The sequence below is a fragment of the Tachysurus fulvidraco genome, chromosome 11, assembly GCF_022655615.1.
Source record: "Tachysurus fulvidraco isolate hzauxx_2018 chromosome 11, HZAU_PFXX_2.0, whole genome shotgun sequence".
NCBI classification, from domain to species: Eukaryota; Metazoa; Chordata; class Actinopteri; order Siluriformes; family Bagridae; genus Tachysurus; species Tachysurus fulvidraco.
The window spans coordinates 6,885,566-6,904,588 of record NC_062528.1 but is presented as its reverse complement, the minus strand read 5'-3'; the positions used below and the strand labels follow the sequence as shown (position 1 = coordinate 6,904,588).

The following is a 19,023-nucleotide window of genomic DNA, read 5'->3' as shown; positions in this document are numbered from 1 at the left end:
TTTCACCTATCAAAAGAAGTCTTGTTCGTTTGACGTTTGGTCGCGGCGCTGATCAACATTTCAAATCCATCAATCAATGAAAAGAAAGAGTTGAGAGGTAGAGAAAATTACTGTAACAGACTAATACTAAAACATCAAATTTCTGTTAGTTTTGAGATTAAACATCAGGATTTAGTTTTACAGAAAAATATTTCGAAAGTTACGTCGCGATATAAATTGACGTTAGACGCTATTAACAGATTAATCAGACAAGCGAGATCGGTTCGCTCCCCAGTTTAGCCATAATATACATTACGTTGACATTTGTGCTAGTTGCCTTGGCCACCCCCTGGCCACCCCATGTATAAAACTCTAGTTCCACCACTGTGTTGGTTTGTGGGATTTGGCAGACTGTCCATTTTACTATGAACACCTTTAAAAAGGTCCCATTCGTGCATGCACATGTTCTGTTCTGCTAAAAGTTGTGTCTCTGGAACATTGTGCGATTCACAAAGGCTGCGAGATCAGAACTTTTCCTGAAAAGCATATCAGTGATCTTTGATCTTGTGAATATTTCAAGCAAAACATTACTTTTACTATTACTATGCTTAAATGTTTAAGACATAAGATATATAACATTCACAGAAATATTTTTGAAAAAACTGTTATTATTTTTTAATATTCCAGAAAGGTTAGCTATGCCACTTTTTGCCATTTGAAAATAATGTACTTTATAATAAAGTTAATTATCTTTATAACACTTTGTAAATTATGATATAAATGACAAAAAGAAAAGATGTTAATATTTAGCTATTAAGATTATGAATGGCTGATTATATGGTAGCAGTGCACTTTTGAACTTTAGCATCTTTGGGCTAATATAATTTTAGCTAGCAGCAGAGTATTTCTGTCAGTATTACTATATTTAAATATTGAAGTCATAAGGCATATTTAACATTAACTCTAAATGTGTTTTTAAAGAGAATGGTGTGTTTATTAAAATTATTTTCTGGTTTAAAGTAGGGCGCACAGGGCACACACACACTCTCATTCACTCACACAATCACAGACTATGGACAATTTTCCAGAGATGCCAATCAACCTACCATGCATGTCTTTGGACCGGGGAGGAAACCGGAGTACCCGGAGGAAACCCCCAAGGCACGGGAGAACATGCAAACTCCACACACACATGGTGGAGGCGGGAATCGAACCCCAACCCTGGCGGTGTGAGGCGAACATGCTAACCACTAAGCCACCGTGCCCCGCTACTGTAATACATTTCTTAGAAACAGAAATTCTTCAGTGGATTCTTCCTTCAGGTAGAATTTGTGCTTTAATCCTATGAGTAAACAAAATGAAAGCCACAAGTCCTCTGATCAAAATGGTCTGTGCAGATATGAAGACAAACAGGCTGTGCAACAGTTGCGTCAGTCATAACCAGGTCCCAGCTACCCATATCCAGGACTGTCCTTTGGATTTTGATGAGCTGAATAAAATTTACAGCAACATCAACCAGCATGTGACAAGAAACGGCATTGGGGCACTGAGGTCAGCGTTCGAAAATAATATCCTGGTGTACGTCAGGGATGGTTATTCAGGAACGCCGTACATGACTACTGTACCTGCAGCAGTGGGAAGGTCCACATACCTCATCCCACATGGGTCAGGAGAACCAAACATTTAGTTGTGATGTATTTATCTTATCTGTAACCATATTAATGCTGTTACTACTGACTCTACGCTACAGATTAAGTTGCTTTATAAGGGAAATTGCACCATTTCAGGTTACTGTATGCATCAACTTTTACAATTACAGCACATACAAGACAAAGTGAAAATAAATATGTATATGTATCTATGTTGCAGGGCCAATGTGAATGTGCATGACCAGCTTAACTGGACTCCTTTACATCACTGCATTGCCCGACACAAGGACATGGTCACACTTTTACTTAAGCACGGTGCTGTTGTAGATTTCCAGACCTCTAAAGTAATGACGCCTCTAATGAGGGCCATCCAGAGTATTAATACTTAATACTATATACCCTTAAAGCATCAGAGGCAGTTGTAGTTTGACATTTCCAAAATGGCTGATAGCACAATTTAAACCTTCAGGTACTACACTATGTCATGGGGTATGTAGTATATAGTGTAAGAATGTAAAGCATAGTGTTTGATTTCTGTGGGTATTTTGGGGGATCTTTAAGGGATAGAAATAATTGCTCCCTTGCGCACACACGCACACACACACACACACACACACGACACATGTACAAATAAAAAAATACAAACTCAGCGATTTGTGGAAATCTCTGTAAAGCGTTGGAATGTGTGCGTGTACAGTATACAGTGTGTGTGTGTGTGAGAGAGAGAGTGTAGTGGTCAAGAAGAAAGGAGATCCTTTGAAAATAAGAGGATATGATAAATATCTCAGAAGATGCCCCATAAGAGCAAACATAAAGAAAAAAGGCAAACTTTTGTAGACAAATATGACAATAAACTGCTTTAATTGTTTTGTGTGTATTGTATCTCATAGATACATACAATAAGGCATAAGAAGCGAACACAAGTCATTTTTTTCTGGTGAGCTAATAAACAAAAAAACAAAAATAAATGTATAAATAAATCAACTAATAAACAAAAAAAATTTATTAATAATAAATGTTTTTAGCCTGGTGAGCTAATAAACAAACAGAAATAATAGAAATAAATCGGCTAATAAACAAAAAAAAGTTTAATGAATGTTTTGTCTGGTGAGCTAATAAACAGAAACAATTATAGAAATTGCCAAACAAGCAAACAAACAAAAATAAATGAATATGTTTTGTCCAGTGAGGAAACAAAAATAAATGTATACATTTGTTTTATTTAATTGTATATAAATAATCACACAAACTCTACTGTCTGTCTCTAACTCTCAAATAATGACAATTTTCTGGTGATGAATGTCGGTCTAGCACACTCTGGACCTTTTCCTCTGTGAATATGTAAATACACCGATCTGCCATAACATCGAATCCACCTGCTTAAATATCATGTAAGTCTCCTTGTGTTACAGAGACAACTGTGAAATGTAGAGACATGATGTGCTGCGGTATCTGTCTGCTCCAGGTTTATCAATAATCATCTCTCTACTGTCCAAGCTGTCCTTTAAGTAAAAAATAAAAATCCTTAATCAATTGGAAACTGATTCAATTGCAGGTGGTGGTAACCTAAGAAATATAAAATGTGTTATAACATAACATAATATAAAATCCCAACAACAGGGTTCTCCAACACATCACACCCACTTCTTAGTAGCGGTCATGATGAGACACGGTGAGACAAAGTCAAGTGAGGATCCAAATGCAGTTTAAAGTTTTAATAAACAAAACACAAATGAACAGGCAGGCGACATGGACATGGACATGGACATGGACATGGACATGGACATGGACATGGACATGGACATGGACATACCAACAACGACTAACACCAGGGAAGTGAACAGAGTAAATGTAGTAAACAGGAACCAATCACAAAGCGGAGACAATCAGAGACAAAGACAAAACACCTGGGGAAGAGATAGAGTGCAATTAGTGTCCATGGTAACAAATGAGTGGGCGGAGCAAACAATTAACAGGGCAAGGCAGCAGACAGAAACAAAGGAAAACACAGACAGACTCATTACAGTAGCTCACCTAAAGGTTCATAGAAAATGTACAAAATTATAAATCAAGAGTATGCAACAAGAATATGGAAATCATAAAATTAACTCAATAAACCTGTTTTAAGTTTCATTCATTCATTCATTCATTTTATCAAATGTATAGACGCCCCGCCCCTTTTAGTGACATCATAATATTTCCCATTGCAACTGCATATGAATGCCATGAAAATATAAATTGCCATTAAAAATGCCATTATTTATTCACATAAAGTCTAATACAAGTGCAGGTCTCTGATATCAAAATTAATATTAATTAATAAATTAAGGAGTTTCTTTCTTTTCCCCCCAAGTGTTGTCAAGTCAGGTCATGTGCCATAATAAGAACTGATAAGTCCAGTCAGCAAACCTGTTGTGATAAATCACTGAAAAATTAGCTCATGTCCACCTTAATAATGTCAAACTAGCTCTCAGAGGAAAAGTTTGGACCTAGACCGCTGCCCTACACAATAAACTACGCATACTTTTATAAACATTACCGTCTCCAATGGGTTCTTCACATTGCTTCAGTGTGTAACGTCGTCTGATTGTATTTCCCCTAAATGACCGCCAGAGGGCGCCCTTCTACGATTTTCTCTTTTTTTCTTGCTTATTATTATTTTCTGTAGAACTGCTATATAAAGCTCATGGATTCGAGCTCGTTACGTTTGTTTACAGTTTGTCTGCTAATCGTTTGAGCTCTGTGCCATGTTTTCCTGACTAGTTGTGTAAAATATTTTGTGTATTATATTTTGTGTAATATTGTTGTTTTATTGTTTGCTGGATATCTTGTGAATATTAACAGTTTATATTTTGAAATATTATATTTATATATTTATATATTGCAAATAAAAAAGGAATCATTTTGCTATCTATCTATCTATCTATCTATCTATCTATCTATCTATCTATCTATCTATCTATCTATCTATCTATCTATCTATCTATCTATCTATCTATCTATCTATCCACCCATCTATCCATCTTGATAACACCTGAAGCCCAAACTCATGCTCAGATCTTGTCCAGATGACAGGTGTATCCTTCCTATCACCCGAGAACGCTCCCTCTGATGATGTATTTTTTAGCTACTTAGCTAGTGCTGTCTAACTAATTGCCTGTAGCATACCTAAGACACACAACGATAACAAATGGCCAAATGAACATGATCTTGATCCTCTTCTGTGTCTGGAAGATAGTTGACAAAAAACAAGTAGATTTAAATACAAATAAAAAAAGTTTAATAGCACATTTTAGATCATCAAAAGGTGTAATCACTCAACATTGTGTGTTATAATACTCAAACTACTGTGTAATTTTGTTCCTTTCCAAACTGTCCCTGTACACAACTTGTCCCAAAGCCAAAAAATAGAATAAACCTGAGTTGATTTTATTTCTCTATAAATGATTAAAAAATTAAGATTATATCATAATTAATGTTTTGTTACTTGGCAAGTGTTTATTGTGTGTAGATATAAAACTTGTGAATTTAAATTGATTTTTACTGGATTGTGTCACCCACTATGCCTTATATAGTGTATAAAAAAGTATTTCCTGGAAAAAAGTTTATAATTCAGACGGAAACTCACTATCTAATGATAAAACGGCTGATACAATATGTTTACTTTTTGTACCCAAAGTTTGGTTTTGGTCTGTAATGCCCGGTTATTTCCAATGTTTCTCTAGGAGATTAATAAAAATATTATTCAGTTATTTTAGTACACACAAAAATGACAAATTCCTTCTGTGTATGCTCAAAGACCGAAACATCGCAAATGACAAACAAGACCGTAAGCCAAGCAAGGAAAAGAAAATAATCTGCTATTGTGGGTATTTTGTTGTTGTTGTTTTTTCCCCCCACACATTTGCACCCAGTGACAATAAGTGTCATGAATTTGGAGATCACCTAGATAGAATAAATTTTTCTATGTACATGGATAATATGTCCACGTTTACACCAGTGGGCTGAGGTGAGAGACTCTGAGATGTGGAGGCTGATCCCCATCAAAATGAGCTGACAGCAGAGGACCAGCTGACTGGCGCTTCCCTGAAGAATCAACGTTCTTTCTACTGAGGAAGAAAAAGAAAGAAATAAGGATTTCAGAAGTAATACATTTTTCCTTGTCACTTTTCAACTTTTCAACACACACCGCATTTTGTTCTCTGTGCAGCTGTGAGCTGTTTTCTGGTAGCAGAAGAAGAAATAAACGGCCGCCGCTGCAACGAGTAGGACCAGGAGAAAAAGTCCCATCAGCACACCACCAACCACTGCTGCACTGCTGCCGTCTGTCAAACAAAAAACTCTCATCTAGCAAACAGACTTTGAAACATACTTTTACTGAAATATATGATGGTATACTCACGTGCCACTTTCACTGCAATGCTGCATGCAGCCTCACCCAGATTATTTGAAGCTCTGCATGTGTAAGTTCCAGTAAAGGCAGAAGAAAGGTTGGACAAGAGAAGAGAACCAGTGCGCTGATCTGCAACACAGGAAATATGTATGTCTTCTGTTAGTTACTGTAACTCAAACGTCAAAGAACTGAATGGTGAGAAAACTTTATTCTCTATAACAGCATCACTGACAGTAGAATCAGCTGCAAGGTTTTTTGTCAGGGCTTGGACTTCAATGCTGGCCACATCAGCATCAATATCTCTACCTGTGAGCCACAGGACAGGTGGTGAAACCGACTGCAAAGATGACTCAGATACTGTATCATTAAAGGTTCCAAACGGTTTAATGTAAATCTCAAAACAGGCACAAAATAAACCAGATGCAAAGGTTAGCCTCAAAGTTCAGCAGAAATAAACGAAATGAAAAAGCAAAAAAAAAAAAAAATAATAATAATAATCCTACCGGAATATATCTTTGAGGCAAAGAGGAAAAAAACACACCCAAACTTGGACGGGCCGAAACCTCAAGGTAGAGCAACAGGCCATGGTGATGCTAGAGAAGGGAGCAGCAACCACAGGCATTGCATGGAGCAAAGAAGGAAGATAGTCAACTGTGCAGGGAAGCAGAGCAATGGCCAGTGGACATCCATGCATGGATGATGTCAGATGGCTCCAGCTAGGTTGAAAACAATTCCCTGATCCAGTCAAGCTGCCTCTGGTTCTCATGGATTTGCTTGTTCTTGGCCCACAGACACTAATGCATGTCTGCTGGAGCCATTTTTAGCTGAAACATTCTGTCTGAGAGGACGGATGACAGGTGCAGGATGCTGAAGCTTGGGCTCAGACCAACCTGATCTTCGAGTACAGGTTTGGAGCTCTATACAGCTGTGTGCTTCCATCTTTGTGACAGCAATTTAAGGAAGACCCACATATGAGTGTGACGGACAGGTGTCCACGTTGTTTTGACAATTTACTGTACCAAATCATTCGAAAACCTCCACAGAATGTCTGCACTATGCAATGGTAAAGATACACACTATGACTCTCTGCCAGGATTTGTATCTTCCTGGGTTTTCGTTGCAGTTGAGCCATGACAAGCATTGTCCGGTGCAGAAGTGTTGTTGTTCTTGTTTTGTGTGTGTGTGTGTGTGTGTGTGTGTGTGTGTGTGTGTGTGTGTGTGTGTGTGTGTGTGTGTGTGTGTGTGTGTAGCAAGTGAATGTGTAACAAATGACACAAATGTCATAATCACAACATGGTGTTTTCCTTCTTATTGTCAAAACATTTTACTAACATTATTGTATTTGGTGTGCTGTAAGATGACTGAGTTCTTGCGGCAAACTTACAGCTCGCTAATATTATCTCCATATTATGTATACATACATTATGCATACATACATGTATACATGTCTCCATCTCTCATCTTCTCTAATTTATGAGTTGCTCAGGAGCTCCTGGTTACATGACTCCAAATGATTGTATATGACACTAGAAAGGACATTATTTATAATCATGATCTAACATCTCAGCTAGTTATTTCTTGTACAGTCATCTCAGGCCTGCTCATTAGGGTAAAAATACAAATAAATGTAAATATTTAAAATAAAATAATAAAACGTCTAATATTAAAAATTGAGTTTTGGGTTCTATATTTATTATATTTTGTAAAGCTTCTTTGAAACAACTGTTAGTATTAAACTGTAAAAAATAACATATATAAAAAAGAAACTCCTTTAACAAATTCACAGAAAAATTCTGGTCAAACTGCTCAAATCATCTTTCTAGCCCAACAATAGTCGGTTGTACTACAGCTAAACAAATAATAGGGCCGTGGTATTTTTCATACCAGAGACTCTGGTAAGTCTTAAGTAAATCCACAGAGCTGTTTAATGTTTGGTGAGCAAACAGCTTTGCTCCAGTTACAGAACCTTATCGCAGACTGAGGAATAGGTTCAGCTGCAGAGTGGTGCAGATTAATCACTAACAATCAAAGCTGGTTCTTCAAGACATCTGTGGGAATTGTGGTACAATACATACTGTACCTGCTACAATGTTGTTGGGGGGCAGAGGCGCTGTGTCTTGCTCTCTGCTCCATGAATAGATAGGTGTAGGAACCCCCTGGGAGCTGTGGCAGGTAAGAGTTACGTCATCCCCAACGTAGGTGTGGCCATTCAGCTCACACACAGGCACCGACGGAGCCACTTAATAGCAAATGTAAGGAAAAAGAAATGTCACTATTGGTGACTGAATCAGTTAATAACATTTCATTATTCCCATTTATATGTCCATTTATTCCCAAGCGACTCAACAAAACGATTCCAACTGAAATATTCATATCAACTCTCCTCAAAGTTTGATTCATAATCTTGGATGTTCTCCTACCCAGCACCGTCAGGTTGATGAGACCCTGCCCGCTTCCGGACCAGTCGTTTGGATTGGTAACATCACATATGTACAGTCCACTGTCACTGGGTTGGACATGGTGGATCATCACAGACGCGATGCCAGACACTGGAGGATTCTGCACTAAAGTCATTCTGTCCTCCCAAGAGTCCACCCAGTATAATTTCCCATTGAAGTACAACACCTGCGTAAAATAAGGCAGGACACCGAGTGTGGAGATACAGTTACCATCCGTTTTTTATTCTTCCTCCTATACATCAATTTAATTCTCATAGTCATCCCCATGTCTATAGGTACTTGTTGTGGACTATATTGAATCAAGTGAAATGTTTTTTTTTCTGTCTTGACATTAAGAATTTTCTTGACATAACGCCTTTTAAAAATGCTGAATGTATAAGCTATGTTTCCTCACAGAAAAACCCTTTCGGTAAACATGGGATTTGCTGAACAGTTAAAACTATTGTTAGAGCTCCATTTACAGAAAATTCATAACCTTTATATCTGTTTTTAATGTCATATACAAGTGAAAAGGATTGGAATAAGTTTAAGCCTTTACCCTCTTTGCTTGAACAGCAGGAGTCCCGGGAGCGGCATGACGCCACTCCAGCGTGAAGCCTTGAGACGCTTGTGTGCTGTAGCTGCAGGAGAGCTCAGCTGATGATCCGGAGTGAGCGAACACTGAGCTCTTCACAACTACTGCATGCCAACTCCAGGATTCATCTAGAGAAGGACAACAATAACAGATAACTAAGGGGCGTGCTGTTATTTCACTCTAATCAAAGACGGATTGATGTGACTGCCTTATCTGTATTATAGTGTCATTATGTAGCAAACTTCTAACACAGTAAACAGTTACATTTAACAATGTCTTTTAATAATTATGTTTTCTCACCATCATTTTCTCTTTTTTTGTCTAAAGTTAATAACCATGCAGGGGGGCACGGTGGCTTAGTCGTTAGCACGTTTGCCTCACACCTCCAGGGTTGGGGGTTCGATTCCCGCCTCCGCCTTGTGTGAGTGGAGTTTGCATGTTCTCCCCGTGCCTCGGGGGTTTCCTCCAGGTACTCCGGTTTCCTCCCCCGGTCCAAAGACATGTATGGTAGGTTGATTGGCATCTCTGGAAAATTGTCTGTAGTGTGTGAGTGTGTGAGTGAATGAGAGTGTGTGTGCCCTGCGATGGGTTGGCACTCCGTCCAGGGTGTATCCTGCCTTGATGCCCAATGACGCCTGAGACTTCCCGTGACCCGAGAAGTTCGGATAAGCGGTAGAAAATGAATGAATGAATGAATGAATGAATAATAACCATGCAAACACAGCTCGTCAGTAGTACATGTCAAATAACCTCCAAATAAATGCCAGGACCCAAGATTTTCCAGTAAGAACATCACAGCCCAGAGCATCACACTACCTCTGAAGGTTGCCTTCTCTTCCCTAGGAAAGTAACACACCTTCCACATGATGTAAAAGAAAATGATTTATCAGACCGACTTGGGCTACAGTGAGTCCTCTGTTGGATCAAGCTGGTCAATCAGACCAAATGGTTTTGCCTTCAGTCTGTACTGTATGAGCATCAGTGCACTTTGCATGTCCATGCTCATGTCACTGGATCACTAGTCGTTCTTCCTTGGGGTACTTTTGGAAAGCAATGTATACACACCATACAAGACCTGCCGTTTGATGTTCTGACCCAGTCGTCCAGCCATCACAATTTGTCCCTTGTCAAAAAGTTCAGTTCCCATGTTCACATGCTGCCTAATATATCTCTTTGACAGTATAAGAAGCTAATCAATGTTATTATCTTTAATTAGCACTATTGTAAAAGCTACCTTATGAATGATCAGATCAATTAATTCACTACACTATAATCTAATGACACAAAAAGCAGTCAATGAAGTCGAGCGTTTACTTGGCGTTTTTTCTTAATGTTTTTTTATTTTATTTTATGTTTAGTCTCCAGGTTATGTGGTTTGTCTGTCGATTAATCATGGTCGCTTAGATAAACACAACAAATCAGTTAAAACATTTCACACCTGTTAGGAACAAATGCTATCAAGTGTATCTTGTAGAATAATGTAGACTTTCAGAAATGCATAGAAGACTTTGTACTTCTTTTTTCCCTCTTAGTTGCAGTGAACTTAAAGTTTATACTAAAAAAAATACTAATGTTTCAAGACTAAATCTTTGGAAGCATTTTTCCAAAGACTGATCTAGTTCAGTATTTCAAATGATTTGATTGAATTCATTATATTTATAGCACTTTTAACAAAGGACAATGTCATAGAGCAACTTAGATATAATTTTCGATTCCTAATGTACACTGAGATCGTGGTTGCAGTGTAAAGAAAACTGTCAGTGCTGAAGTTTTAAGTAACAAAGGAAATGAAGGTTTACTTACCAAAACAGTAGATCAAAATACAAGAGACGAAGAACATGCGAGTGTGAGCCATGTCTGTTTGTGTTACTCGCGTATTATACGGGTTTCGTTTCCTTGTTGTTTACTGAGATAACATACTGTACAGCTCACACCTGCGTGGCACTGATTAGTCAACACAGTTAGTGCTTAAGCTCAAGGCAAGCAGGTGGAACCCTGTGTAAATTACACCAACAGTGAACTCTGGATAAACCCCAACAAATACATTGGCTTTTATCAAATACTGTAGCAATATACAACAGTAATTCAGAAAAGTGTGGTTTGAAATATAACAGATGCTGAGTTTATTCTATACAGAGCAATCGTTTTATAAAGAAACAAACACACACTAGAATTGTTACACACGCTAGAATTATTTTTTTTCACTTTCATAAAAGATGTCCGGAGTTAAAGGAACCAAAGACAAATCAGAGATGATATAAAAATAACAAATTTTTCATATTTAGGTAATTAAACACGTTTTTTTTTTTTGGTGGTGGTGGTGGTAATATTATTCCCAATCTATCGGCACAAAACCGAGTAGAGAACTGAAGCAGCAAACACAAAGTCACAAGCTTGATCATCTTTTCAACACATCGCTTAAAACATTTAATGTATCATCCAAAACAAAACAAAAAAACACGAAAGAAAATATTGCACAAATCTAAAATGTCTGTGTTGTTCTGCCTTTCTAGAAATGTTTAAACATTTATGAATGGGTTCCATTTGTCTTATACACGGTAACTCATGAACCAAATAACATTTTCAATACAAACTGTTGTTCACCGAGAGATCTGCCGATGACTGTTAAAGAGTCAGACTGCAAAATGTAGAAATGCAGACCGTCCTGAGCAAAAAAGAGGCACACGGTAACATTTAAAGTAGAACCTAACGTTGTTAAATCTCTAACTCGTAATAAGAACTGAACTGTTTACATACCAGCATTAAAGCAGACTTTCTTTATTTCCTTAATTTCATTTCTATGTCATTAGAAAAAATATTGAAATCCATTAACCAGAAAATAAAATTGTCAAATCAAATGGAGTTTGAGACCATAAATGAAAAAATAGTCATAGTTTGAAAGATGAAGAAATACACAGATTAGCTAGAACATTAAAACCACTGGCAGATGACGTGAATAGAATTGATTATTTTCTTATGATGACATCTGCTCAGAAGCAGGATATGACACCTTTTTTTAGAGCCAGCCTTCCCTGGAGATGCTCTGTTCCAGTTGTGTAACCATCACAATTTGGCCCTTGTCAAAGTCTCTTAGATCCTTACACTTGCGACGCATCGACTTTGAGAAATTATGTAAATTAATGACGAGTTCCAACGTAAGAGATAATCAATGATATTCACGTCAGTGGATTTAATGTTATGGATCAGTGCAATTCACTATTCTAAGCAAAAAAAATATCACCATTCTCTTATCCTATACAATATACTTTATAAAACAGACTTCTAATATTTTACATAGAGAACTCGTACTTTATTTATAAAAAACAAATTCAAAATTATTGACTAATGGTGAGTCTGTTTGCTCCACTTGAGGTAACTGGTTTAGTCTAGACGAGGGAACCGACCTGTTTCTGAGCGGCTACCGTGACAGGCACAGCGCCACAGATCGGCACTGATCTGATGAGTACAGGGGTGGAGCTCGGTCCTTGCGGCTGAGCTCCATCAGTCCTGAGTGTACAGCTCTTCTTTGGTTGGTGGTGGAGGTGTGGAGGCATCTTGCTGGCGTTGTACCCAGGTAGCCCATGAAGAGGATTGGGGTCTCCTGGGTACAGATGTGTGTCACCTGAAGCAGTGAGAATGGAGTCACAGGGCCCAGGGGTGTATGGGTAATGGTTGCTAGGCATGTGAGCAGGGTCTTGAGGAGCAGGACTGTTGGCTATAGAAGACAGAGTGCCATTCTTAGAGATGATATCTGACGCGGTTGCGCTCTTTGCCCAAGAAACCCGCTTTGGAGCCTGAGCATCTTCCCTGCAAAGAATTACAGAACAACATATAATACTTTTTAATCTCTGTATTAAGTTCTTGACTTATTCTCATATCAGCACCTTTACATGTATATTTTCAATGTTTTCTACTTAATATTGTCGTGGAAAATTCCCTCCTAGCAGCCAGCTCCACTTATCATATAGCCAGCAAACACTGAGGGGAAATCCTGAGACACATGAGGCCAGCCAAGCACATTTTTTAACCCTTTTAAATTTTTTTAAAGTACACTGGAGTTCCATTATGGTGGCACAACTAAATTGGACTTAGACATATTCTGTATGATCAGTATAAACAAACTAATTATTTTTTTTCGCCAACAGTCTGATATATAATTAGTCAGGACACTGTTGGTTTCAGTGTGAGATGTTCTTACCTCTGTTGGGAAAAGCTTACACAGACCTTTAGTGGTTGAAGGTAACGCATTCAAATTCTTATGAACAAGGAATTGGGTCATCTTAGAGAGTAGAAATGGGTTTGATGTCAACATTAATGTTTAGAATTTAACATTTGTTTAAAAAACTAATCAATTTTGAAAATTATTAGGCTAGGTAAAAACAGAAATGTTTATTTTTTTTTGGCCTCTGGGAAAAACACTTCAACTGCTGCTCATAATGCGTCACAGGGCACCATAACAAACTCAGAGAAAAGTTCTCTGGAGTATCTATAGGCATGCATGAGCCTGCAGATGGCCATGGTTTTCTAGCATCACTGTAACAGACAGACGAAGAGAGTGCATCCCTCCCACCAAGAAAGAACAGCTGTACTCCCCTGGCACCCGTGGCTGTGTCATCATCTAGGCTCATAAGTCAATATGACAAACTATTTGCGCTGCTAAATTTTACAGCAGAAATAAATGTTTAAAAACCATCCCTTTACAATCGCCACTGAGACAGACTGCATGGAAAGAAGAAGTGGTTGCTCACTTGATCTCATTGGCTATTTCATCTTCTGTGTCACATTCCCTCCTGAAGATGAAGACCAGAAAGAGGACGAGGGCCACGAACCCCACAACCGAACCCACAATGGCTCCTGCTATCAGCCAGGCATTGCTGACTACAGAGGAACATAAGAATTCAGCTACAGGATATTTGTCTCACACAAGTACACAAGATGCTGCTTTATGCTTGAGTTAGTAGTGCTTACGGGTGGAGACTTCCAAGTTGATGTGACAGCTGTCGCTCCCGGCTGCGTTGCTGGCCTTGCACACGTATTTACCTGACATACTTTTGGTCAGGTTGCTTAACATCAGGGTGCCCTGCCGCTCATCTGAAAGCATATCATTATCCTCATGCTCTTCATTAAAGTTCATAAAATAAAATCAGGAAAAATCGAAAGCAACTCAGTCGTCACGTGGGTTCTGTGTATTACTGCATTGTTGTAATAAATACTTAAAAATCCAAGAATGTACAGTATGGTCATCATTGTAGTCAAAAAAATCAGACACTGGAACTAAAGAGAAGCAAGCAACAATAATTTTCACACTGTTCCATCAGGCGTAAGAAGAAAAGGATAAAGACTCTGAATGTAACCAAGCAACCAGAGCAGGTTGTGATGCTTGGAAAGGGATTATCGGATAACACTCGCTGAATGCCCTGAGATACACCCCGCACTAGAGGTCTTCACAGGTCCACTTAGATCCGAAAACCCGACTTCTGACCCGAGACCCGAGCGGGTTCGGGTCTAAAAATTTCACGTGTGCCTCGGACACGGGTCGGGTCTAATAATAGCGGCATCGGGTCTCGGGTAATTTAAAATAAATGTGTTTTTACAGAACGGACCCGAGAAGAACCGAACTACTGTATCTCGTGTGTGTGCATCGACTCGAGTCATTTTCCCACTCTCCTCTGTTTGCCAACACCGCTTGCGACATATGACTGGCGACGTGTGGCTGGCAGTAAGCTAATTTCCGTTGAAACAGACCTGTCAATCAATTTTGAATCCACTCTGTAGCGGTTACTTTAGTGTAGAGTTATTCAACATTTGGGTCCAGTCGGGTTAAAAAAAATTGCCAACGGGTTGGGTCAGGTCGGACTCGGATCTAATTTTTTTCGAGTTTGTCTCGGGTCGGGTCTTAAAAAAAATATTATGCACGTCGGGTTCGGGTAAAAAGTGATTCGGGTCACTTTGGGTCGGGTACATTTCTTTAGACCCGAGAAGACCTCTACCCCACACTAACTGGCTTAAATAGCAGCTAATAAGTTTTTTATTACACATTATAGTGTGGACTAGACATGGATCTACACACTGAAGTGAAAAGATAAAGGAGCTTTACTACATCAGTGACTTCTATAAGCCACAGTTTCCTATATACAGTACCGCTTAATTAGGAACACCTATATACCTGCACATTTTTGCATTATACAATCATGTGTGTGCAGAACAATGCGTATACAATTGTCATGCAAAACCAATTCAAGAGCTACACATCAAACATCAGAATGGGAAAAAATGGGATCACAGTCACACGGTGCTTTGTGTCAGGCAGGTTGGGTTAAGTCATTTCAGAAAGTACTGATTTGCTGGAGATGTTTCTACGTACACCCTTGCTGAAAATGGTTCTTTATCTAGAACAAAGGGTTCATGGAAAAGGACTCAACAGAGCTCTTTGAATCCAAGTTAATATCACTTAGGGTTTTTTTTAATTATTATGTTTAGAAAAAATGTGTAAAATTTTCTTTCATTTCAATTCATATGAAATTTATGAACATCTCAAAGCGTTAGCTACATACAGAAAATCCCAAGATGTCATGGCACTGATTTCACTTGACAGTCACTAGACAGATTCTTTGAAAATTAAAGCTTCATTGTTTTCCAATGGTTTTACTTATAATCAGTTCTTAGGGAACAGTTTTACTGGCTAAGTATAGAAACTCAGTGTTTTACATAAGACCACAAGAAACCTCTTTTTATAGGAGTGTAGAGTTCATAACAACTGGTGTGTGAAAAAAGACTAACAAAAAACATTCATTGAGCAGCATTTCTGTGGGTGGAAAAATCCATGCTGATGAGAAAGTCAGAGGAAAATGCCCTCACCATTCTGAGCTGTCAGGAAGAGTCTTTATAATAATGGTGAGCTAAGAAAACATCTCAGAATGCATAACATTTTTGGTAGATACCCTTATCCAGAGCAACTTACATTTTTATCTCATTTTCTAGAACTGAGCAATTGAGGGTTATGGGTCCTGCTCAGGTGCAGCTTAGTGGGCCTGGGTCTTGAACTCATAACCTTCTGATTGATGATCTAGTGCCTTAACCATTAAGCCACCACATTCCACATAACATGAGCATCCCATAACATGATGAACCGTGATGCAGATGGGCTCCAACAGAAGACCACATCGGGTTTCATCCTGCTCTACTGTTCATCATGTTTGTAAAGATTGGTTATTTTTGTTTTACAGTACAGTAGTCTGCTGCTCAGCCCAATCTCCTCTGACCTCTCTCATTAATGAAGTGTTTCCATAAACAGAATTTCTACACGCTGGATGTTTTAGCTGTTTTATCACACCATAGAGACTGTGGTAGATGAGCAGGTTCTGAGATCACATTTCCCCCCGTTCTGATGTCTGATGTTTACATGTTCCTAATAAAGTGGTCAACGATTACATCACGTTGTGTTACGAGTCTATTTGAACTAACTGTCTGGTTCCTTACCCAGGTAGCCAAGCACAAGCATAGGCTGAGGGCATGGCCTCCACTCTGGGAGAGCAGTGGAGAAAAGAAAGCAATGAGATGTTGCCTACCGTATATGAGTATGTGTGAGGGAAACAGGGAAACAGACAATGTGCTGTTTGTTTCAGGTAACACTGTTTTATATCAGGTCTCATAATAATCTCTGAAACAGAAAGACAAAGGGCTTGACCCAAACCTTTCTTTTAATTAAGATTAATATCATTATTACTATATTTCATTGGTATTATTTATTTATTATATCTCACAATTGGTTCCCTTAATACAACTGAAACTCATCCAGCTGTTAAGTGTTTCTTATACAGGATACCAAATGTGTCACCTTGACTGAGATATGTGTGTGTGTGTGTGTGTGTGTGTGTGTGTGTGTGTGTGTGTGTGTGTGTGTGTGTGTGTGTGTGTGTGTGACTTTTATTTCGAGAATGAAGAAAACTTTAATAGATGAAAAATAAATTAGGAATAAAAGATATACCATTTCTGAAATAACAGACTCACTCTGCATTGGAGAGAAGTAGACCTCAGAGACAGGAGCAGCTTTGGTCCACTTGTACTGAGGTACGGGTTTGCCGTAACTGGATTTACAGCTTAGCGTCACGTTCCCTCTCAGCACAGGATTCCCGCTCATCGAGCACACTGGAGTAGAGGGAGGGACTGGAAAAGCAAAGATAATTCACAAACTCAACGCATTTCAAACACGATAAGCTACATAAGCTAGTTATATTTTTTAGATCATAATAAGTGTCAATAAATTCAAGATTTAAGATAGGTGGATTTATGAAGTAAACAAGTACCAAAATAAAAAAAAATCTTTCATTTGGTGGTACACAGGTTTATAATACAAAGTCATAATGAACAAAAAAAAAAAACACACAATCACGCAATAAAGCCTGATTAAAAAAAACCTAAACTGCCATACAGTACAGCTGCTGTAAATGGGTGTCACATTTTATATGGGATGTGAGATACAACACATATTACAGCTGAGTCAGGGCTACATACAGTGGTGAATTGCGAGGGTGGGGCTTTGGGGCTTCTTTTGACAGCCCCACAAATAAAGTACAAGATTTACCAGTACAAGAAACTCGTGGGTTGGTTAGCGCTTGTTTTAAAGGTTCGTTCTGCTATAACAAGTTTTAAAACATACTGGTTTGAGCTGTTAAACAGAACAGTACCTACTCCGGTCAGCAGGTTGCACTGTTGTTCACATATGGCCATTGGACTGATCATTCATTGGAAGATTTGGTGAGGTAATAATAATATAATGTAACTGTTCCACCAAAGTTAACATTTTGAATGTCAGTTTGTAAGTCTGTAGTTTTGATGAAATTAAACTAATTTAATTTCATCAAAACTACAGATTTACAACAGCTGATGACACTGTTGTGGTGGGCCTGATCTCCAACAACAACGAGACGGCCTACCTACAGGACACTAAAAACCTGGAGAGATGGTGCCAGGAGAACAATCTTCTCCTGAACGTCAGCAAGACTAAGGAGTTGATCGTGGACTTCAGCACGAAGCAGGAGCGGTCATACCAACCGCTAAACATCAACGAGACCCCAGTGGAGAGAGTGGACAGTTTCCAGTACCTGGGTGTTCACATCACACAGAACCTGTCTTGGTCCTGTCACATCAAAAACCTTGGCCCGACAGCGTCTGTACCATCTGAGACGCTTAAGGGACTTCAAACTACCCTCTCAGGTGCTAAAGACTTTCTACACCAGCACCACTGAGAGCGCCCTGACTTGTAGCATCACTTCCTGGTTCGGGAACATGCAGGACAGGCAAGCCCTACAGAGGGTGGTGGACATCCACAGCACCTCTTTGTTGCGTTCAGGGAAAAGCTTCCCTTTCCTTGAAAGCAAACACAGAGAGAATAAGGAGAAGCTTCTTCCCGCAGGCCATTTGGAGTTTAAACCAGGAAACACCCAGGATCTAGTACTGGACCTCTCCCTCCATCTTCACTGTTTTTATGCACACCTTTTTTGCACTGACCCTTTAACTCTGGACTGTTACTTTAACTCTGGACTTGCACAGCACAGTGCCACTTTATACCACACCATACCATGCACATGGACACTTTAAGGACAATCACAAAATCAATTTAATTTGTATTGCCTATACAACACATTTATTTGTATACATATATTTTTCACATATATTTTCATATTTTATACAGTTTCTATATAGTTTATACTTTTTATTTATCTACCTCCTTTTGGTTTTATTTTTAATCCTTAATTCCATTCCTTTTTATGCTTGAATACCGGACAGACGTAACAAGCATTTCACTGCATGTCGTACTCTGTATGTGTATGTGACAAATAAAAATTTGATTTGATTAAATATATTACTACACTTTTGTTATTTAGAGATTTTTACATGAGTCATAGTCTCAGGGGAATAAGCCCCCCCATCCCTTCCAACTCTAGACTACATATACATCTCAATGAC

At 38.7% G+C, this 19,023-nt stretch overlaps 2 protein-coding genes across 4 annotated transcripts in view; both read right to left on the bottom strand.

Moving 5' to 3' along the window:
- Positions 1 to 4,918: 4,918 nt before the first annotated feature.
- Positions 4,919 to 11,002, bottom strand: LOC113660442 (V-set and immunoglobulin domain-containing protein 2-like). Of its 2 annotated transcripts, none has more exons than XM_047820785.1 (7): positions 10,858 to 11,002; positions 9,019 to 9,182; positions 8,442 to 8,646; positions 8,102 to 8,260; positions 6,031 to 6,150; positions 5,818 to 5,953; positions 4,919 to 5,737 (listed from the first exon to the last, which is right to left on the bottom strand). In XM_047820785.1, the coding sequence occupies exons 1-7, from the start codon at positions 10,907 to 10,909 to the stop codon at positions 5,620 to 5,622; spliced, it is 954 nt and encodes a 317-aa protein (XP_047676741.1). In that variant the 5' UTR covers positions 10,910 to 11,002; the 3' UTR covers positions 4,919 to 5,619. The 2 variants fall into 2 exon arrangements, with proteins under 2 accessions (XP_047676741.1, XP_047676742.1); XM_047820786.1 differs by having other exon boundaries at positions 4,919 to 5,734; positions 10,858 to 11,001.
- Positions 11,003 to 11,228: 226 nt separating this feature from the next.
- esamb (endothelial cell adhesion molecule b) overlaps positions 11,229 to 19,023 on the bottom strand; it is a 108,677-nt gene continuing 100,882 nt past the window's right edge. For both annotated transcript variants that reach the window (XM_047820791.1, XM_027173932.2), the window contains exons 4-7: positions 17,065 to 17,220; positions 14,023 to 14,145; positions 13,803 to 13,932; positions 11,229 to 12,861 (exon numbers count right to left, since the gene is read on the bottom strand). In XM_047820791.1, the coding sequence (XP_047676747.1) occupies positions 12,441 to 12,861; positions 13,803 to 13,932; positions 14,023 to 14,145; positions 17,065 to 17,220 (830 nt within the window). In that variant the 3' untranslated portion in view covers positions 11,229 to 12,440. The remainder of the gene's footprint in view (positions 12,862 to 13,802; positions 13,933 to 14,022; positions 14,146 to 17,064; positions 17,221 to 19,023) is intronic.

Coding starts and splice junctions, on each gene's coding strand:
- LOC113660442 (XM_047820785.1), bottom strand. CDS start 10,909: ATGGCTCACACTCGCATGTTCTTCGTCTCTTGTATTTTGATCTACTGT. Junction 9,183..10,857: donor TATTTTGATCTACTGTTTTG/GTAAGTAAACCT, acceptor GTCCTTCTCTAG/ATGAATCCTGGAGTTGGCAT. Junction 6,151..8,101: donor CCCCAACAACATTGTAGCAG/GTACAGTATGTA, acceptor CCTGTGTTGCAG/ATCAGCGCACTGGTTCTCTT.